General features: G+C 39.4%; 2 protein-coding genes and 1 non-coding gene across 9 annotated transcripts; 1 reads left to right on the top strand and 2 right to left on the bottom strand.

Annotated features, from left to right (window-relative positions):
- Window positions 1-779: 779 nt before the first annotated feature.
- Window positions 780-15679, top strand: LOC132258627 (microtubule-associated protein tau). 7 transcript variants are annotated; one of them, XR_009468282.1, is made up of 11 exons: window positions 780-818; window positions 4757-4942; window positions 6241-7831; window positions 7969-8012; window positions 8514-8679; window positions 8749-8954; window positions 9665-9844; window positions 10628-10663; window positions 11300-11455; window positions 11943-12071; window positions 12923-14597. XR_009468282.1 is itself a non-coding variant. In XM_059756013.1 (10 exons), the coding sequence occupies exons 2-10, from the start codon at window positions 4928-4930 to the stop codon at window positions 14774-14776; spliced, it is 2562 nt and encodes an 853-aa protein (XP_059611996.1). In that variant the 5' UTR covers window positions 780-818; window positions 4757-4927; the 3' UTR covers window positions 14777-15679. The 7 variants fall into 7 exon arrangements, 6 of the variants coding, with proteins under 6 accessions (XP_059611996.1, XP_059611995.1, XP_059612001.1 ...); XM_059756013.1 differs by lacking the exons at window positions 11943-12071; window positions 12923-14597 and adding an exon at window positions 14606-15679 and having other exon boundaries at window positions 8752-8954; XM_059756012.1 differs by lacking the exons at window positions 11943-12071; window positions 12923-14597 and adding an exon at window positions 14606-15679.
- Trnah-gug (transfer RNA histidin (anticodon GUG)) lies at window positions 10073-10144 on the bottom strand. Its single transcript has one exon. It is a non-coding gene; the product is annotated as a tRNA-His (tRNA).
- Window positions 15660-18866, bottom strand: LOC132258629 (ras-related C3 botulinum toxin substrate 1). Its single transcript, XM_059756019.1, has 4 exons — window positions 18714-18866; window positions 18183-18298; window positions 17269-17662; window positions 15660-17138 (listed from the first exon to the last, which is right to left on the bottom strand). The coding sequence occupies exons 2-4, from the start codon at window positions 18296-18298 to the stop codon at window positions 17061-17063; spliced, it is 588 nt and encodes a 195-aa protein (XP_059612002.1). The 5' UTR covers window positions 18714-18866; the 3' UTR covers window positions 15660-17060.

Raw genomic sequence — 18866 nt, 5'->3', positions numbered from 1 at the left:
ATCTATTGCAATCACTAGCTTTTACAACGGACAAATTCATGTGAAATGTAAACTTTATACAGTTTGATAATACTTCTTTCCTCTATTTCAGGTAAATTAAATGTGTACCTTGACCACAAATTGGGTGAGTGAACGACACTTGATTGATTTCATTTGTGTCACCCGAATTTCTACTCAATTGACACTTTCCAGCTCTGCATATTTAATATGGTATAGACATTTTATTATTCAATTGTACAGAGTGTGAGAAAACATATGTTATTTGTATATATGTAATTATATATATCTACTTACAAAGTACTAAATAAATTAAATATGTATTTTATCATTTTATTGTGATTTGTTTGCGTCTCGCAAAAGTAAAAAAAAAACTATCGGTCATGATATTCCGTCAGAGAGGCTAATCAATACATTAAATTAACAAAATTTTTGGGAGATAAACAATAGAATTTCTGTTTGTTTGATTAGACATATTAAATAATTCGATAAATCCAATCAAACACCTCTTAATAATTATTTGAAGAATTTTTCCCTTTACAGGACTTACAGATTACTATGTGTTTATCAATATATGGTGTAAAATTAATACAAATGTTAATAAGTTACAAAACTGTAGGAAATTAGAGATGTTTTGACAATTTATTCGCCCCATGTCTTTGGTGTTTGATGCTTTCAGGACGCAAGCTCAAAGCATGCGCCCAAAGGCAGGACTCGAAGCGACATCAACCATTGCAATACACCGCTGTGCTTTTCCGATTTCAGTCTCTCAGATTCATTGAAGGACTTAACTAGTGCTTGTGCTTTGCTTAAGACAACAGGTAAATTTTTCCACTCTCTGCCCTTATCACGCTTCCACATAAACACTCCACCACCTCTGAATTCATCTCTCTGCCCTTATCGTGAATACCGCTGTATCATGCCTCAGATTGGCTGCTGAGTGTGCAACACAGAGCATTAGGGATTAAAGTGGTTATCCAACTTCTTGATTCTCTGTGACAACAAAATCGATTGGAGCTTTGTAGTTTTTGGGGATTGGCCTGTGTGGCAATTTGAGCTTTTCCTTGTTTACTCACTGAGCAGAGGGCTTCTTAAAGGAGTTTTGCACTCTCATTCGCTGCGGATTCTTTCCACCATAAAAGTTTAGCGAAGAGACTTTCTTTGTTGAGTACTTTGAGTTCATCTAAACTTGACTGTGACAATGACGTCAATGAACTTTTAGTGACACACAATTGTTCCACATATTGTCGATTATTTATAACCGGAATAATAGACAACACTTGTAGTCATGTCCTTTTTCACTGGCAATGCGCTAGACCACACATTAACCAGTAATTATAGGTCTAGCTATTTAGAATTCACGTAGAAATCACACGAATTGATCAGTATTGACTGCTCAGTGGAATGATAAATGGATGCAATTGAGGTCGTATAGAAGTCATTTGGCTTTTCCGCTCAGCATTTCCTCGAGAATCCTTAAATCACCACTAATACCGTGGAAATTCTGCAAATATGTTCAAGTGTGGGTGAAATCGACGTGAAAAATTGGCATAAATTTGTTTACAATTGTCAAATAAAATTTAGGTCAAATCCCATGTGTAGCGGTTATATTTTATATTAAATTCCACTGGCAAATACTTCATGGAAAATATTTCCACTGACAGAAGAATTGCTTTCGGTTTCCGTGGCATTCTTTCGAGAGATCTTGTAGAAATTTATGCAAATTGATGAGTCGTCGATTTCATCATCCACACCGATTTGGGCATCAAAACTCTGCGTCTAATCGCTGTGAAAGTTAACTCCAGCTTCAAGTGGTATCTCAAAACTCAGCTCTGTGCTCTACATAAAAATAACCACTAATGAACCCTCGAAAAATGCTTCTAAAACTTCCCCCAGCCAAATTGCTCCAAATAAGTTGGGGCGCGTTCTCGCGTCTGATTTATTATTCAGAAGAAATTATAAGAAAACAGGAATGGGAGGGTATATAATATTTCACTATAGTGATTCCCACTATTTTCCGAGGGGTCTCCTTCGACAAAAAGACCGTCTCAACTGCTATCTTTCCCCCAGGAGGAATGGGTCGCGAATTTTTCTGGGGCTACAGGTGAAAAGAAAGCAAAAAGGCGGAAAAACAAAGGTTTTATACCCCCTATAAGTGGCTTATCTCTTCCATTCATCAAGCTTTTAGGGCAAGTTTAGGGTGAACTCTGCTTATGAAGCTTAGTAATTATTATTTAGTTGTGTTTGCGCATATGAAAGTACAACATGAAAACTGAAATTTTATGCCAAAGTGCTCAGCAATTTGCTCCCATGATTTTATGGTGCAAAATAATTTTATTGCGTAATACAATTTGTCAAAACTGCTTCTATCTCTTGTGATAATAAGGACAAAGAGAGTTTAGACTGGATTTGCGCGGAATCATGATCCAATCGAGTAAGAAAAGAGTATTTCTATCTACCTCAGTCGGCGATTTTTTAATGTTCCCGAAAACGTTCCTGGCGATCCTTTGGCAAATCTTGATGCGGCAGGAATTGAATATTAAGTCGTACTGCATATTTTCATTATTCACTACTATATTGGCACGCAATTCATCAAATTATCACAGGATGAAAATTCCTGCTTGGTGTCTTCCGAATTGACATGAGAAATTGCAGTGGTGAATATGTAAAGTGGTGAAAATAAACGATCTGCGACCAACTTCAGACGGTGCAGAATTTGAATGTTCTCTATTTCCACATACAATGAGAAATTGATGTTATCACTGAAAATATTGGGAAAACAAGTCTTATTTGATACACACTTTGCCCATGTAAGAACAACACAGCAACGCCGCCCGCCGCTTGATGTTGCATCGACTCAGTAATCGCTTTTTGCGTGGAGACAACATTGAGATGGAGACGCCTGGTGGCTCGTGGGTATTTTGCGTTTCAATTGTAGAAAATTTCATTGCTCGATTCGATGCTATTTACCCACGTAAATACATGATATAGCGAGGGTGAAAGTAACTATTTCCGTCTGAATCACACTAAAAATCAATAATATAATTCCTCAGCTTTCATTCAATGTCTCTCCCTTCACGAAAAAAAAGCGCCAAAGAGGCCCGCAAGCACTTGCCGTAACCTTTGCAGAAATTCAAGTGGGATTTTCACCCATTTACGAGTGCCACGAGGATGAATATTACAATAACAGTGCAATATTCACTGTACATTATATCATAGCAATGGGGTGAAGTAGAGAAAAATATCGGCGAATGAGTATAAAATATAGATGAGTGTGAGAGAGGATTGATTATTGAGGTAATGGCCTATTTTTAGCGGATGTATTGCATGTCACCGTGTTATGTTTTGTCTGATACGACATTGCGTTTGTATTCCGCCGAAGTGCCTCATTGCTGTTTGCCAATATTCTGCAGAAAGGCCAGAAGAGACAACCAATGATAACTTTTACTCTCTTCATTTCGTGTGTCCCTTCTCACCCCAATTCTTTCTTTGGTATTTTTATATCCGCAAAATGGAAAAGAAAAATTGTGCTGCAATAAAATATGTAATAGTTGGATGGCCCTTGAGCTTATTTTTCCAACTCTTCGTCGCCTCGGTCCTGCAAAAATTTCATTACGACACTAAAATGTGCAAAATTGCGCTGTTCCAACCGAGAATGGATATTATTTGTGACTTTTACACGATAATAAACACGATAGCAATCTAACTGAAAAGTTTTCAAGAAATTTCAAGAATGCACTTTGTAGTATTTTACACATTAGCAGGGTTATAATTTTTTTATGTTCAACTCTTGCTTGGATTAAATCTTCAAGAAATCAACTGTATTTGATAATCAATTAAACACGGATCATGACTGTTCATTTTATTATAGTTTCCCTAAAAATATTAAATTCAGGCATTAATGAAAACTCTAGCGAATACTTCGTTCACTCTAATCGCATTAATGTTCTTGCTCTAATTTAACCCAGTCCTCACGTTAACGGTTTTGTCGAAAACTAATTTCACTAATAGTTTTTAAACAATTTGCATTTCCCCACACACTCAGCATATTTAATGAAGATCCTCGTGGTATGCGACGCAAAAGGAACAATAATAAACAGAGCTGCAAGAATTCTGTCGTCTCTAATAAATATTTTGTGCTCTGTATTTCATATTGCAACGAATCATGCAATTATTTCCAAGTTTCTAAGTACGTGTGTGGGAAATCACGCGTTACTTTAAACTTTCAATTGGCGATGTGGAGGATTGTTAAGGAGTGTGGCCACGCGCGTGCAATGGAGTGTTTTCTAAGGAAAACTTTTTCCCCACACATCGGAAATGTGTGATTGAATTTGACAGGAATTTTCACAGCTTTTAGCATAATAATTCACAGTATATGCGCCCAAATGAACGGTGGCGCAGGATATGTTGGAAATTTGTTCGCCTCTCTTTTACGAGCATTTTCATTAGGTAGAGTAGCTCTTGCCACAGGCTTGGATACTTGTTGAATAGACTGTGTGTAGATTATACAGCCAGACACTATATTAATATTTCGCATAAGATATCACGAGACTTTAATTTAATTAAGTAAACTTCATGTATTAAATTGAATCACGAGTTGGTCATTTACAACATGTTATCTGCCATGTTTTATTTTTATGTTTCTTCAGGTGAAATAGGTCACGAAAATTCTTTTGCGCCACTGGCTTTCACTCCACGAATTACCCCAGAAAGCCTTTTGGTCACTTTCAGTAATTGTGTCTCTTTCATTTTGCTGTAGACGAGAGAAGAAGAAGGACCTCAAGTGCGAGGAGGAATATTTCAGTGAACAAGTTCAAGCTATCAAGAATCAAGAAATTATACCCTGAGATGATCAAGAAAATCCGTGGGAGTAGCTCATAAAGTGAATTGATTCGAGAATTTGGTAATATTTCGTGAAGAAGTAAAAGTGATGGATGGAGAAATGGTAAGACACATCGCCGATCACTTTCATTCTCGATAGTGTGCTGAATCGCTCTCTGATTAGAAAATAGCCTGACCCAAAAAAGGGAATATTTGACACATGGAAAATTCACGGTCATTACTCGTCTATATTATAAGTGGGGTGTTGTTGCTAGGAAATTTATTTATTTGTTTATTCATATCCCATTTATTTTCGAAACATGAAATAAATCTTGGCGCGAGGGACGAGGACGATATGATAGGATTCACCCCTAAATTCGTTGGGAAAACCTCGAGTAGACAAATTCTTCCAGTGCCCTTTCCTTTCGTGCCAATCATTCCTACATTATTTATCCTAAAAGAAGAAAGGTTGACTCTATCCTTCTTTCCATATTTGGCATTGTCATTGGAATTTCGTCGGATCAATTATCACGCACCCTGTCTTCTTGGCTGAATTCCTTGAAAGATAATCTAACGCGACATGTTATGTTCCGAGTTTTCCGGGAAATTCATCGCCGTCAAGGTTACTTTTACTCATTAATTTGGCAAATTTTTAACTCAAAGGGAAACCCAATGAGAAACCTTGAATATAATACAGAAAAGAAAATTTTTATCCCACGCTTTCAATTCTTCAGGTTACATGAAATTTTCCTAGCGGGTTAATCAAATAATTGTTAGGGTTTACCGTGTTGGTTACAATCTGAATGTTACGCTTTACGGTAAAAGCTTTGTCTATGCGGTGACTTTGCGGGGCAAATAAATAAAGCTCAAGGGATATTCCATTTTGCTACGGAGCATAAAATAAATCTTCAAGTACTATTTGCATGCTTTTGGCTCATATCTTCTTGAAAATAGTTGAGAGTTGTCATAAAATTGGATGAACACCCTTGTGAAGTGGATGGACGACTTTTCAATGGGTTCACCTGGTATTGTGTACAGTTGTGTGATGGAAAATTGGCATTTGGCAGTAGAAAACAACAATATAATCGCGCAGACAAGAAGTGAAATTTATGGCCAAGTATATAGCCCAGAGACCTTGTCTCGCTCAATCATGCCAATATCTCATGTGATTTGAGGGGTAGTGGTTGTGCTCCGGCGCGGTTTCATTTAGCCAGTCTAATAATGCATTGATGAGTGACATTCTATATGACAGGATACATAGTCTCTGAGAAACGTGAAATTGGAATACCGCGTGTTGGTAGAAAAAAGTTTATTAGCTTCACCCTGACAGGAATCGGCAGCTTTCGTGATAGTTCTTTTGGGGCTATTATTAGAGATGAGCATATGCATTAAGTATTACTTGTGTTTTGTATCCATGGTAAGATTCAACGGGCACCTGCGCCAAGGGCACAGTTCCAACCTGCGCAACCGCCGCAGCTTCAGCAACAACCACCCGTTGCTCAGGCACCGCAGCAGCAGCAGCAGTTCCAGCAATCTCCCGCCGCTAACTCGGCTCCACTGCAGCAGCACCAGTATCAGCAGCCTCTTCGCCAGGCAGTGCCATTGCCAGTGAGCTCTGTGCCGACTGGAGCAGGGGCAGGTCAGGGAGCGATTACTAGTTTCGCGGGAATTCGCCAGAATATCCCTCCGCAGGGATCACAACCCATCAATTCCCAACCGATTCGTGCGCAACCATTGCAGGCACAAGCGCAACCTCCATCGCAATTGCGACGACTCGACAGCCACGGTTCGCTGGTGGTCAATCCAGCAGCACCAGTTGTTCAAAGCCAAGGCCCACCTCAACAACAACCAGGCCTCACGGGTCCGTACCCAAGGCCCATCAATCCCCAGGCGCCTGTTCAGATTGTGAGACCACCACCTCAGCCGGGTTTGGTGCAGAGACCACCAAACTATCCGCCCAACACCGTTCCAGGCCAAGTGCCTCAAGTGCCTAGGCCTCAGCCACCGATTCAGGCGCCCTTGAACAGGGCTCAATTTCCTCAGCAACCAAGACCTCAGTTTATTCGTCAGCCCGGAGTTCAAGCACCTGTTCCAATCCCACGTCCGGGTTTCGTAGGCCAACCGCCGCGCCCAGTTCAGCCTCCGCTGAGACAACCTGCTCTTTATCCTCAGAATCCAGTGCCGTCGACAATGGCCTCTGAAGTTGTGGCCCCACCGAAGGTGCCGGAAAATTCAGCTTCTCACTTCCAGGCAAGTCACAATGACGACGATGACGTGGTGATGGGTCGCATGCAAACGCCCTCCTATTCGCCAGTCCCTCCGGTACAATCACGTCCACCCACAAGCAACATCGTCACAGGCATACAAAACAACAATCCTGCAGTTGCTCCCGTTACGACAACCTTTGGCAAACTCTCTGATAATATGTCTAAGTCACCATCACCTCAGCCTACGCAGATGACATTCCAGCAAATGCCAGTGCAGAAGAGCGACAGTCAGCGCTCAATTCCGTCCCGGCCACCTTCAGTGATTGAGAATGTAAAGCCATCCCTTCCGGAAGCTAATGGAATGCCACCTAAGCCTACAGTCCCGTACACAAACTCAGCTGCACCCATTCGATCAATGAATCCAGAGGTTCAGGCCAGGCCGAAGCCTCAAGATGCTGTTCCAACTCCTGCCGCACGACCGAATCCTCCTGTACCTAATGCCAGACCTCCGTTTGAGCCCACAATGCAGAAACCACTTCACACTCCTCAGTCTTCAGTGGAAGATACCACCGAATACGCTTCGGGACCAATGTACAAGACAGCACCTCAAGTGCCCTACAAGGAGAGTCCTCGTCCGCCAGCGACTCAACCAATTGCTACTGCGAAACCCGAACCAGTGAGACAACCACCACCACCAGCGCAGCGGTCCGAAAGAGAGAGCATCTCGACGCGAGGAAGACCTTCGATCCCGGACAGTCAGTCTGTTGCTAGGAAGCCTCCTAGTTCTCTGGGTCGAATGCCGTCCAGTAAGATAGCACATTGTTTCATAGATAGCGTGAAAGTGAAAATTGAGTAGAAATTCCTAAATATTCATCTGTGATTATATAAAATTTATGCAATGCTTTTCGTAGTTCTAAAATGATCATTTTAATGATTTTTCCAGAGGGAGACAACGACAGTGGCGTGGATGAGTCGACACAAGGCAATGTAAGTTCAAAATCAGTATTTTATTCATATATTTTTAAATAAAATCTAAACTCATTTAGACAATAAAAATTTAAAGTTGCATCAAGCTTAAAATATGTGATTTAAAGTGATTTTTTTTATCAAAAAATTTCCATTGGAAAACACGATGTGTATACTCTTCTTCAGAAGTTGAGTAATAATTTTGCGAGAGCTCTTAATCGTCTCTCAATACATAATAATTTTATGATAGTCAATTCAATTGTCATACTATTTGAATTATTTTCCGCTCGACAGATTTTTTGCCATATGAATAGTTGAGAGTGAATATTTGCAAATCAGTTGCAGTCGCGATTCGGTGCTCTCAAGATCCCGATCCAAATTAAATGTATAAGAGGAAGAGACCCAAGATAATCAAGCATAGAGTTAAATTTAATCTGCGGAAGGTTACTGGTTATGCTGAAAGTGAAACAGTTCAAATTGTGATATTAGTGAACTGACATTCTCTGTATGTTTTGGATTTAGGAACGCAACGGACCCGGATCTCCTGGCTCACCAGTAAAGTCCTCAAGTAAGATTCCCGGACTCTCCCGTCCTGCCAGCACTACGCCCTCCATTAAGTCGCGCAGCACTTCGAAATCTCGCTTGACCGACAAGACACCGGAAACCGCGGATCCACCCGTGAAAAAAGGTATTGATCTGTAATTTATGCAATCTCTTGTTAGTTGTTACCGTGTTTGTCTTGTCTCGCGTCTTGGAGCAGTTCCAATGAATAAGGTCCAAGTCGGAGGGGCGCCTTCACCAAACCTCAAAGCTGTCAAGTCAAAGATCGGCTCCTTGGAGAATGCGACTCACAAGCCGGGCGGCGGCAGGGTGAAGATCGAGTCCAAGAAGATTGAGATCAAGGCTGGGCCACGGATTGCCGCGAAGAACGACGCATACGTGCCCGGCGGAGGAGACAAGAAGGTAAAGAAACAAAAAAAAACTGATCATGACCTCAAAACGTGTGCTGCCAATAAGCTGGAAGAATGTCAATTTCCTCCAAGCCCCCAAAATCGAATAAACTCATTACTAGATGATCACAATACTCTTCGTCAGGGGCATCGAACTATGAAATTGAGCATTATTTATTCCCCATCTAGTCATTACCAATGCTCCCCGTGAATTAAAGTGACGCACAATCAGCGGTTTCTTCCTGTTCTGTCGTGTTGTGAAGGCATTCCTTTTCAATTCAGTTGGAGCAATTTATCGATTTTGTGCTCATTGAATGTGGCTGAAAATCATAATTCATATTTTTGTCATTTCAAGAGATTCATCGATTGTATAGTGTGAGAAGCAATAAATTGACGTGGAATTGTAAATCAAACAGAAAATTAAATGCTAATAATAGTCAAACATTTAAAATATATTGCTCAGCGAGATATTTCACTGCATTCTGTGATTTATTATATAAATCATTCAAAACTATTTTAGGGTGTTGATTACATTTGAAATCGTATGAGAAAAATTTAATAATATTGCAGCACCTGCATCACTATTTCTTGAACGTATCTGTCTTTCCTTATTGATTCTCATTTATAGTGAAGCGGATTGAAATAACGACACCAGCTGATAACGATTCGGAGTTATCAGCTGCAGATAGAGACGTCACTGATCGATGCTTTCTCGAGTTACAGATTGTCCAGAATAAATTGCAGTGGCAGGCAAAGTCCAAGATTGGATCGCTGGACAACGCTCACCACAAGCCTGGCGGTGGCGACAAGAAGATTGAGTCCCAGAAGGTGGACTTCAAGGGCAAGGCCAAGGTGGGCTCCAAGGACTACATCAAGCACGTTCCTGGCGGCGGAGACGTGAAGGTAAGCTGGTCCCGAAATCCCCGTCCTGGATGCCCGCATGCAAATTCCAGAAATGAGAACGGAATGGAGCATGCTGAGTATTTCTTTGGTCTGCCGTAAAAAAAGTCGTGCGTAGATTATCGTGAGATGATGACTGTGGGACTTTGAAGATGCGCGGCGGGAGCAAAAAGGAGCCGTGGCGGGACAGATCCTCGTGCTAGAGGAGACCATCCACATGGAATCACTTTATGCCGTGACCAGGAATCGAACCTGGGCTTTCTCGGCCACAACGAGATGTCATGACCACTAGACGATCACGGCCAGCTGAGCTCCACACGAGTCAGTGTCCGGCAACAGTGGTCGAGTTAATTGACCATCGACCGGCGGCGAGTCGTGAGAGAGAAAGAAAAAGAAAGAAAGAAAGGCGAAAAAGCTGGAGTAAGCGATTATTGGGGCTCAGCCAAAGTCTCCACAGTCATCGCATCGTATTTAGTCTGTTATTACCTCTTCTGCCCTGCCGCCAAGCCCGACTTTTGGGTGATATTTGATGCGCTGGAAACAGTGAACGGAATGTGCATGATCGTGGCTGAAGACAGTGAGATGGCAGTTATTCAGATCAATTGTGCTCGCATTGTGATCGTGTTTTATCTCGCTGACAAATATTTTATTCTCTCCAAATGATACTACATAGAGATGATAATATTTTTTGCTATCTTTATATTAGTTCGTCCCTCCTTCGTTCACTTTCCTTTCCAATGGTTGATGCTAATTTATTTCTTATATATCCCAATAATTGATGTGCAGATTGCTAATGAAGAATATGATGATGAAGATGAAAGTGTAAGTATTTTTGTAGAGGTTTTTTGCGTGACAATGGTGATATTTTTTGAGAGAGAAAGAACGAGAGAAAGCTTGTGATCTTGCTAGGATGCGAGGACTTTTGCACAAAATGTCTTTCGATGGCAGCTTCTGTAGTATTCCATGGCTAAAACTTTCTACAAATTTTTCACCTTTTGTAGTATATTTTATCTGAAAATTATATGTATATCTTCTTTCGTATCTATCGGAATGCTTTCCTCCATTTACATATATCTAAATTGATAATTTTAGGTAGTGTTAAGTATTTAATTCATCATAATACAAAAGGAAATATGTTTTGAAATAATGTACACCGATTTCTGACAACAAGGGGTATTTGTCTTACAACTGTTTTCAAAGTAATCTGCAATTATCAGTCACAATTACATACTTCTGAACGAATGGCTCTAATAAATTGAGAGAATTTATCAAAATATGCAAGATTTTCAGTCTGTTTGGAATATTGTGTGAAGTAGAGTAAATTTTCGGCAAGAAATGTATGTAATTGTGACTTTACATAAGTGAATTTTGGCACATATTTTCATTCTAGATAAATGCCCCTTGAATTTTGATCAATTTTCAAATGCTTCCCTCCTAACATTTCCATTCGCTTTTCAGATCCAAACTCACAAGGTGGAAGTGAAGGCTCAGAGCAAGATAGGATCGCTGGACAACATGAAGCACAAGCCAGGCGGTGGTGATAAGAAAATCTTCGACGACAAGGATTACTTGAGGAGCATTGAACATCCCATCACTCCAGCTTCACCGACTCAGGTAAAAGACGAATGTGACCAATAAATTGTCGCATTTCCTTCTTTCTATTACCACAAATTGTCCTCAAGTCTTTCCCCAACACGGAGAAAAGATTGACATTTTTTTCTGAGTGAACACCAAACACACGAAATTAATGCCTCCCAAATCCAAAGTAATAATCTTTTTTGGGACAGTTCGAGATTGTAGTTAGAATGTAAAAGAACGTATAATTAACGATGGACGAGCGCAATTGTGACTTTTTGTATTTGGAATGGCTGTTTTGGCTGAGAAAACACATACACTTTTTTCTGAGAACTACAAAGTAATATATTCTAATAATTGTAATACTGTAAGATCTGTAAGCATAAATTGACATTCATATTTGTAATATTTAGTGTACTACACCATTAACTTTTCTTTCTTCTTTTTATCCCTTTTATTGAGTATATTGTGAGAAGAAGCCACCACTTTTTGCCTCTATGTTAACGTTGAATTGTATTGGTTTTAGGACTATGTGTACACTTTTTACTAAATTTGGTAAAAGACTAAAAACAAGCGCAAAATGTTGATTAGTTAAAACTCTATTGAATTCCACACGCTGTAATGAATAGTACATGAAATAATTATTGGGAATTAGGTGAGAAATTCGTTGGTTTTTCACGTTTTTTGGTTTGTGATTTGATTCAAGACTATTTTTTTTTGCTAATCAATTAATTTTCTGTGTTGGACAATTTTGATCTTTCTCTGCTTTATTGAATATTTTGTACAATATTATATGTTTGAACATTTTTATTAATTATTCACACTTGCACGATATTCACAGAGTCCAGAACCCAATGATGCGTCCCCTTTTGCAGATGATATTTTGAGCAATCAGGAGTGAATTTTTTTTTTAATTAACATCCCAATAGAAATTTCTACAATTTTTACTCTTTCCCATAATAAATATATATATTTTGTTTTATGCTTTAATTTGATTGCATTTTGATTTGGATCCCCATGTGTTAATTTAATGGCAAGCGTTAACCAAAAGAAGTACGAGATATGGAGGAGGAGATGATAATATAATTTGTAATAATCATATAGTGTTAGTTCTATTTAATTGAAAATTAGGGTAATGGATGGCGTAAAAAAAAGAGCAGAGAAAAATGAAGAGGGAAAATGAGCGTTTCATGTATGGAGGGTAATTTAAGACATGATAGCAATTAATTGCTTCGTTTTCTATTAGAATTAATCAATTAACCCGTAATTGAATTAACAGCAAAGAATACCGCCTTTAGTATGGAAGAAATTTTGTGGACACGGTTTTTGGACAAAATATCTTTGAGAGCTGATACTGCTAGTCACTTTTATTGCATGAAGTTTGTACTTTATATTATTATTTATCATTTAAATTATAGCATATAATTTCATATTATACTTCTCCTTTATATTGCATTTCTGTTTATTTAGAAATTCATATTCTTTTTCCTTCATTCATCTTTGTAGAGCACTGTACGGGTTCGTTAAAGCAAAACTTGTAGAGACGAAATAAAAGATAAAAGGCACAATTTTCTTTCCTTCTCAAATTGTTGCTTTACATGTCACAATGCGTATATTTTCCTGCTTTTGCTGGAGATCATACTTATGAAAAGGAATTTCTGCAAAACAAAACATCAATGAATTGGTTATAAATGAATCAATATAACATTGTACACCATTTTGAAGTAGTTGAAAAGAGAGAAAAAAAATATTTAGCATTAATTGAAAGTGTATTTTATAAAATGACCATTGTAAGAGTATAATTAAACGTTATTTTCACACTTTGATTCAACCATAGGTTACACTTATATATTAGACATCATTCAGCAGTTATTATAAACATGAAATCTTTAATACTGTAGCAGCATGTTATCAAAAAAAAGAAGTAATACAACTAAGTAACACAAATTGCAGAAAATAAATCACGTAATAAAGTTTTTTCTTAGAATTAATCTGTGAAAATATTGCTATACTATTTACCACTCAAAGAAAGAATATAATAAAGATGAAATTGTTTTTAAATGTAGCAATTGGATATTTTCTCCTTATTTTTTCGCCTCTGGGGCTTTTTTTCTGTTGAACTTTTGCAGCAGAGCTTCGCCACTTTCTCTCAGCTTTTAATACATTACCCATCCTCACTCTCTAGGAAGCCAAATTGGACATTTCCCACACGCATCGCTTTCCCGTGCAAAATTGGATTAGGCCGTGAGGCAAAGTACCCACGAAAAATGGTTTGTAGTGGTATTTCTTCCATATCCCGGCATTTCTTCGCATTCCGAATCCCTCAAAAGTCTCCCTGCACGTCGGATTCTATTGATTTTTGACGGTTGTTTGTATATATGTTCGTCTTTCGGAAGTGGCGTGACTTGGTGAATATTTCTTTTGTATTCCCGTGAAGAAGTCAAATGGAAAAGGGGAGACTTTTCCACTCAAATATTTTCCTTCCCAAAACATTCTCTTTGCATTGATTTCTTTTCTGCCTTCTCATTTGTCACACTTGTCGTCAAATTGATGGCTCAATCAATTCATTTTGCCGACAAACAGTTCGAAGACCATTCACGAAATGATAGTAAATTAAGTTGCAAAGTGAAGAAATGCACAAATGGGGAATTTTCAGCACACCTTCCGGAATTTTATTTTGACTCCTCGACTGATGGGATAATATTTTGATTTCTTAGATTAAATCATAAGCAAAATTCGCATTAAGTTTTAACCAGCCTCCTTATGAAGGTATAGAAGCATAAGTTATTGTTGAAAGACATCATTAAAATCTCTTCAGAACTACAACTGTGATAAAAGTAGTCTAAAACTGAAAGATCTTTTCATTTCAAACATTCAAAATTTTTTATTTTCACTCTCCTCACCATTTCTTTAATTTTGTAGTTCAAATTTTTCAATGTATCAAAGTAGCAATTTTGCAAAAATCTTCTCTGAAGCACTGAATTTTGCTTAGTCGCTGAAATCGCTTCCTTGTCAATTGGGCCAGGTTTTCACTCTTGAGACTCGTATTTCTTAGCGCCTAGCCCGAGTGTTTGCGCCATTTGTCACGTAAATCTGCAGACGTTGGAGCACGCTGAGTCGCGCAAGTCCATTTCAGACGCTCAGCTCTTCGACTCAATTGCACTAATTCGATGAGATCTTGTGTTGCAGCCCTGGCGCTCCACCAGCTTGTCCGCCTCGATGTCCCTGCCGGCCGAGTGCCTGGTGCTGTCCGTCACGGCCGGCTCATCCTATCCACCCGATGGGTCCTTGCCGCAGCGGCGCCAACGCTCCGCCAAGTCCGGGCGCGCCGTGCATCCGCGGCCGTTCCGAGCTTTCTGAGCAACTCAACTTTTCCACACAGTCAAGATAACGATTTAAAGCGCACGATTTCGGCACCAACGAGGGGTGTTATCAGTATTCAATTGGAGGAGTAGAACCCCTCGGGCACGAGAGAACTCTATTTTCGGTAGACGCACCTGAAGGATCAAAAACGTAACGAGAGGATTGAACGACTTTTGCCGTGTGAAAAAGTCGGAATCAATATTTTCTTGGATCAAGAGGCGATCACAAATGCTTAAAATCTCATCGAGAAAATTCCTCTTTCGCCCACTTTACTGTGAAGTGACACGAAAAAGGTAAACAATCACTTTTACTTTCAGTTTGACTTTTCAGAACCACCTTTTTGAAGGACTCTGGGTGGAAAATGTGATAAATCTTCAACACATTCCGTCCAGCAACAGTATCATTCCGGAGCAACTTTTCAAAGAATTATCTTGATTTTGTTATTAATATTTTTCTTTTATTTATTATATTGTTTCACCTTTAAATAATAATTTAAAATCTAAATTCAATAAATGACACAGAGAATTATTTTATCCAAAAATTCAGAAAATAGTTATATGGCTTGTCACTGAGAAACAAATATTCATTTTTAAAAAGAAAACTATTATGATGTGTAATTAAGAGATAAACTTACAAATGACATAATTTCTTGTGTGTGATTACAATTGTTATAGTTTGTTGATTAATAAAATTAATATCACCGGATTAACTATATTCTTTTCTGTCGGTTCTCTCTCTCTCTCTCTCTCCCACTTCTATTTTGCTCTTTCGCCTCCCGTCCTCACAAAAAATGCTCGCTGTAATCATATAAATTGACATTATTTGTTCTTTGATGATTTCATCAGTTTTTTGCTTCATTTGGGATATTTTTGTTCTCTCACTCTCTCTCTCTCTCTCTCTCTCTCTGTTTCTAAAATATTTCCGTAAAGATGCTTCTCTTGCAAGAAAAATAATCTATATGTTTACTCTTTTAGACTTTATACTGTGACTAGACTATTGGGGGGAGGGGAAGGAGTAAGAAATGTTACATTCAATAAAAATACATGGCATCAAAAAAGTGTCCGTATAAAGAGATTCATTTGATTATTTCTGTGCTTCTTTTGTTCTTCACTAAAAATATAGGTGCTTTGGTAGTTTTTCGTCATTTTTTTCATCCTCTTATCGCGAGTAAGAAAAGAAACCAAGAGAGACAATAATAATTGTATACAGTTTTTTTTCAGTTACTTTTGCATGTCGATTTTTTTCCCACCAAATATTCTCTCCAATATAGTTTGCTTTACAGTAAAATCTTTCAGATAAAATTTTGGTTATTTCTCAAATTATCTTCCATACATTTTCTACGTCTATATTATTTTTCTTCATTTATAAAGTTTTTTTTGTCAATTTCTTTTACATGTTAGAAGTTATTATGGCTGCTCAACTCAGTCTTCGCACCAAGGAAATCTTAACGATATTCACTGTTATGCTCTACAGTTTCAGCTCATAATCCTGAGCAATAGAGATCAAATAAGATATTTCACAATTTCCTTTGTCCTTTCAATTAAAATTTTACTGGCCTTTATTTTATTTTACTTTATTATACAATTCTACTTCGAATAAGCTCTTGATCGTATTCAAAATTGCTTCAACTGCATAGAACACAGTGAATATCGTTTGAGCTAAAAATACCTCAATAAAAAATGGTTAGTCTTCATAAATGCAAAACGTATTAGAGTTTTCCTATCCATTAGAAAAGGGTAATCTCAACTACAGTTGCCATAGGAAAAAAGCTGCAAAGAGGGATTATGCATTTTCATTTTTTTTTTAATAATTGATATAAAATGTTTGGATATCCTACAGTAAGAGTATTAATAAATTAGTCACGAAGAAAACAGTATTTTTTTTCCTTAACATCTTTGTTAAATTGTCAATCAGTTCTTTTTCTTCACTAAGATTTAAAAAAAAAATGATTATGAGATTCAAATTACTTTGAAAAAAGTTTCAGAATCAATCTAAAAATAACTCTCCCTTAATTGTCATGCCTAAAATACATCCTTCAAAATTTTATGGCACTCTTTCACTGCTTCAGAAGGTGGAAAAAGTTATAGGTCGTACAATAAAACTGTTGATATCGTTGCTATAGTCTAGAGATGCCCAAGATGGAACTAAAATTGACACAGTGACGGTCGCAATTCAATTGTAAAATGCGCTTCTTGGGGAGCTCTGGCGAAGTTGAGTTGCTTCTCATGTAAATTTGGATTAAATTTCATCTTAATGTTCCTCTCTCTCTTACTCTGGCTTTTTACATAACAACACATTTTCGTTGGCGTCGCTTCAGTGGCTCCGGCCTTAGAACAGCTCGAACCGCCTCATCGAATACCTAAAATGACGATACATCGTCATGACGAGAGAAGGAAATTAATATTGCCCCGAATGCTGACGACATGTGATATTTAAGGGGGACAATTTTGGGTGAAATGTGTCCCGATTTTTATAGAGATTCATATCACCTGTTTGAGGCCTCGCTGAGTGAGTGCAGAGCACTCCATGTACTTGACGGCCCTCACTTTGTTGGCCAGCTTCTGGCCCTGTTCCCGCTTCAGCGGCGACAATCCCTGCTCAGCCAGGCACGTGAGCGTCTCCCGGTCGTCCCGCAGGTCGATTTTGGTCCCCACGAGGATCATGGGCGCATCTGGGCAGTGATGCTTGATTTCCGGATACCACTTGGACGTGACGTTCTCGAAGGAGGAGGGACTGGCAACGCTGAAGCATATCAGAAACACGTCGGTCTGCGGGTAGGACAGCGGCCGCAGCCGGTCGTAGTCCTCCTGGCCCGCCGTGTCCCACAGGCCCAGTGACACCTGAATCCCGTCCACCACCATTGGCGCTGAGTAGTTGTCGAAGCTGCAAGACAGAGCGAAGAGAGGCGTAAGAATCGATTGCTACCCAAGTAACATAATACGACTGATCAATTAGTATCACACGCAGTGAATTATGTTACTGACAAACTTCCAGTCTCTGCAGCCATAATAAAAACATCTTATTATGCCTCTTGATTGAAATTACAGAGAAAGCAAGGTTTTTATGAAGTGATTTCGATTAATTCACCCAGATAGTCGAACTTCAATTAATACTTTTCTTTCCCTTTCTGGAAATTATTAATTTCTCACGTCGCTTGTGTATCGAAAAACCATCGCGTCAGCGTGTGATTTTTGCCTTCATTTGGTATTCTCACGGAGTCTTGTGAGGTTGTCTTTAAGGTGGGGCCTCACAGCGGAGGAAATCGCGCTATTAGCGCTTACAAATCTCTATCTTCATCACGTTGTGTCTCTCATTCTGCAACAGATTGCTCACTTCGTCACTCGGGCAGAAGCCATGGGTTTGTCATGATCTGTCCGTGATTTTGGGGTGGTTCAATACTCACACGGTGGGAACATATTCGCCCGGAAAGCTGTCCGTGGTGTATGAGATGAGCATGCAGGTCTTCCCAACGGTTCCATCGCCGACAACAACACACTTGATCGGTCGTCCGGATGACATCTGCGGAGACAAAGAGAGACACCCGTGAGAACTCTGGGCTTGTCCCATTAGTCACTCCATCGGGCAGCGCCGCGACGCTCTCACTCGCGTCGTGAGTGCCACAAATAGCCCAGGCGGCCCATCGAGAGTGCACTTTCCGCTGGAAAGCGCCCACCGCGGAGCCGCAAGTCTTCCGGCCTGCGAGGTGTGACACGATAACAGTTGTGGCCTCAGCAGACAGCCTTCGGTCGCTTTCTCGTGCACACCACAATCGGCAGAGGAGACACTCGAGGCAATTAAGAGCAATTAATTGTGAAATGGTGGAAAATGAGAAGGGTTCAGCCGAGAGTTGGTCGCCCCATTCCCGAGGCGCTCCTCCTTCGCACTCCATCACACCAAATGCCGCAGACATTAACATTCCATCCCGATCACTTACGCTTTTCACGAATATGCCACTCGATGAACACACAGTGAGGTATTGCCGTGAGAAAGGTGAGGTGAAAAACAGTGAAATATCTTGCTCAGTATAAAAGAAATAAAAACCGCTTCACTCCACAAATAAAATCTCACTGACACAACACCCCGAACG

Source organism: Phlebotomus argentipes, unplaced genomic scaffold (genome assembly GCF_947086385.1).
Source record: "Phlebotomus argentipes unplaced genomic scaffold, Phlebotomus argentipes genome assembly scaffold_4, whole genome shotgun sequence".
NCBI lineage: Eukaryota > Metazoa > Arthropoda > Insecta > Diptera > Psychodidae > Phlebotomus > Phlebotomus argentipes.
The sequence above is the reverse complement of the archived record's forward strand: the minus strand, read 5'-3'. Positions and strand labels throughout refer to the sequence as shown.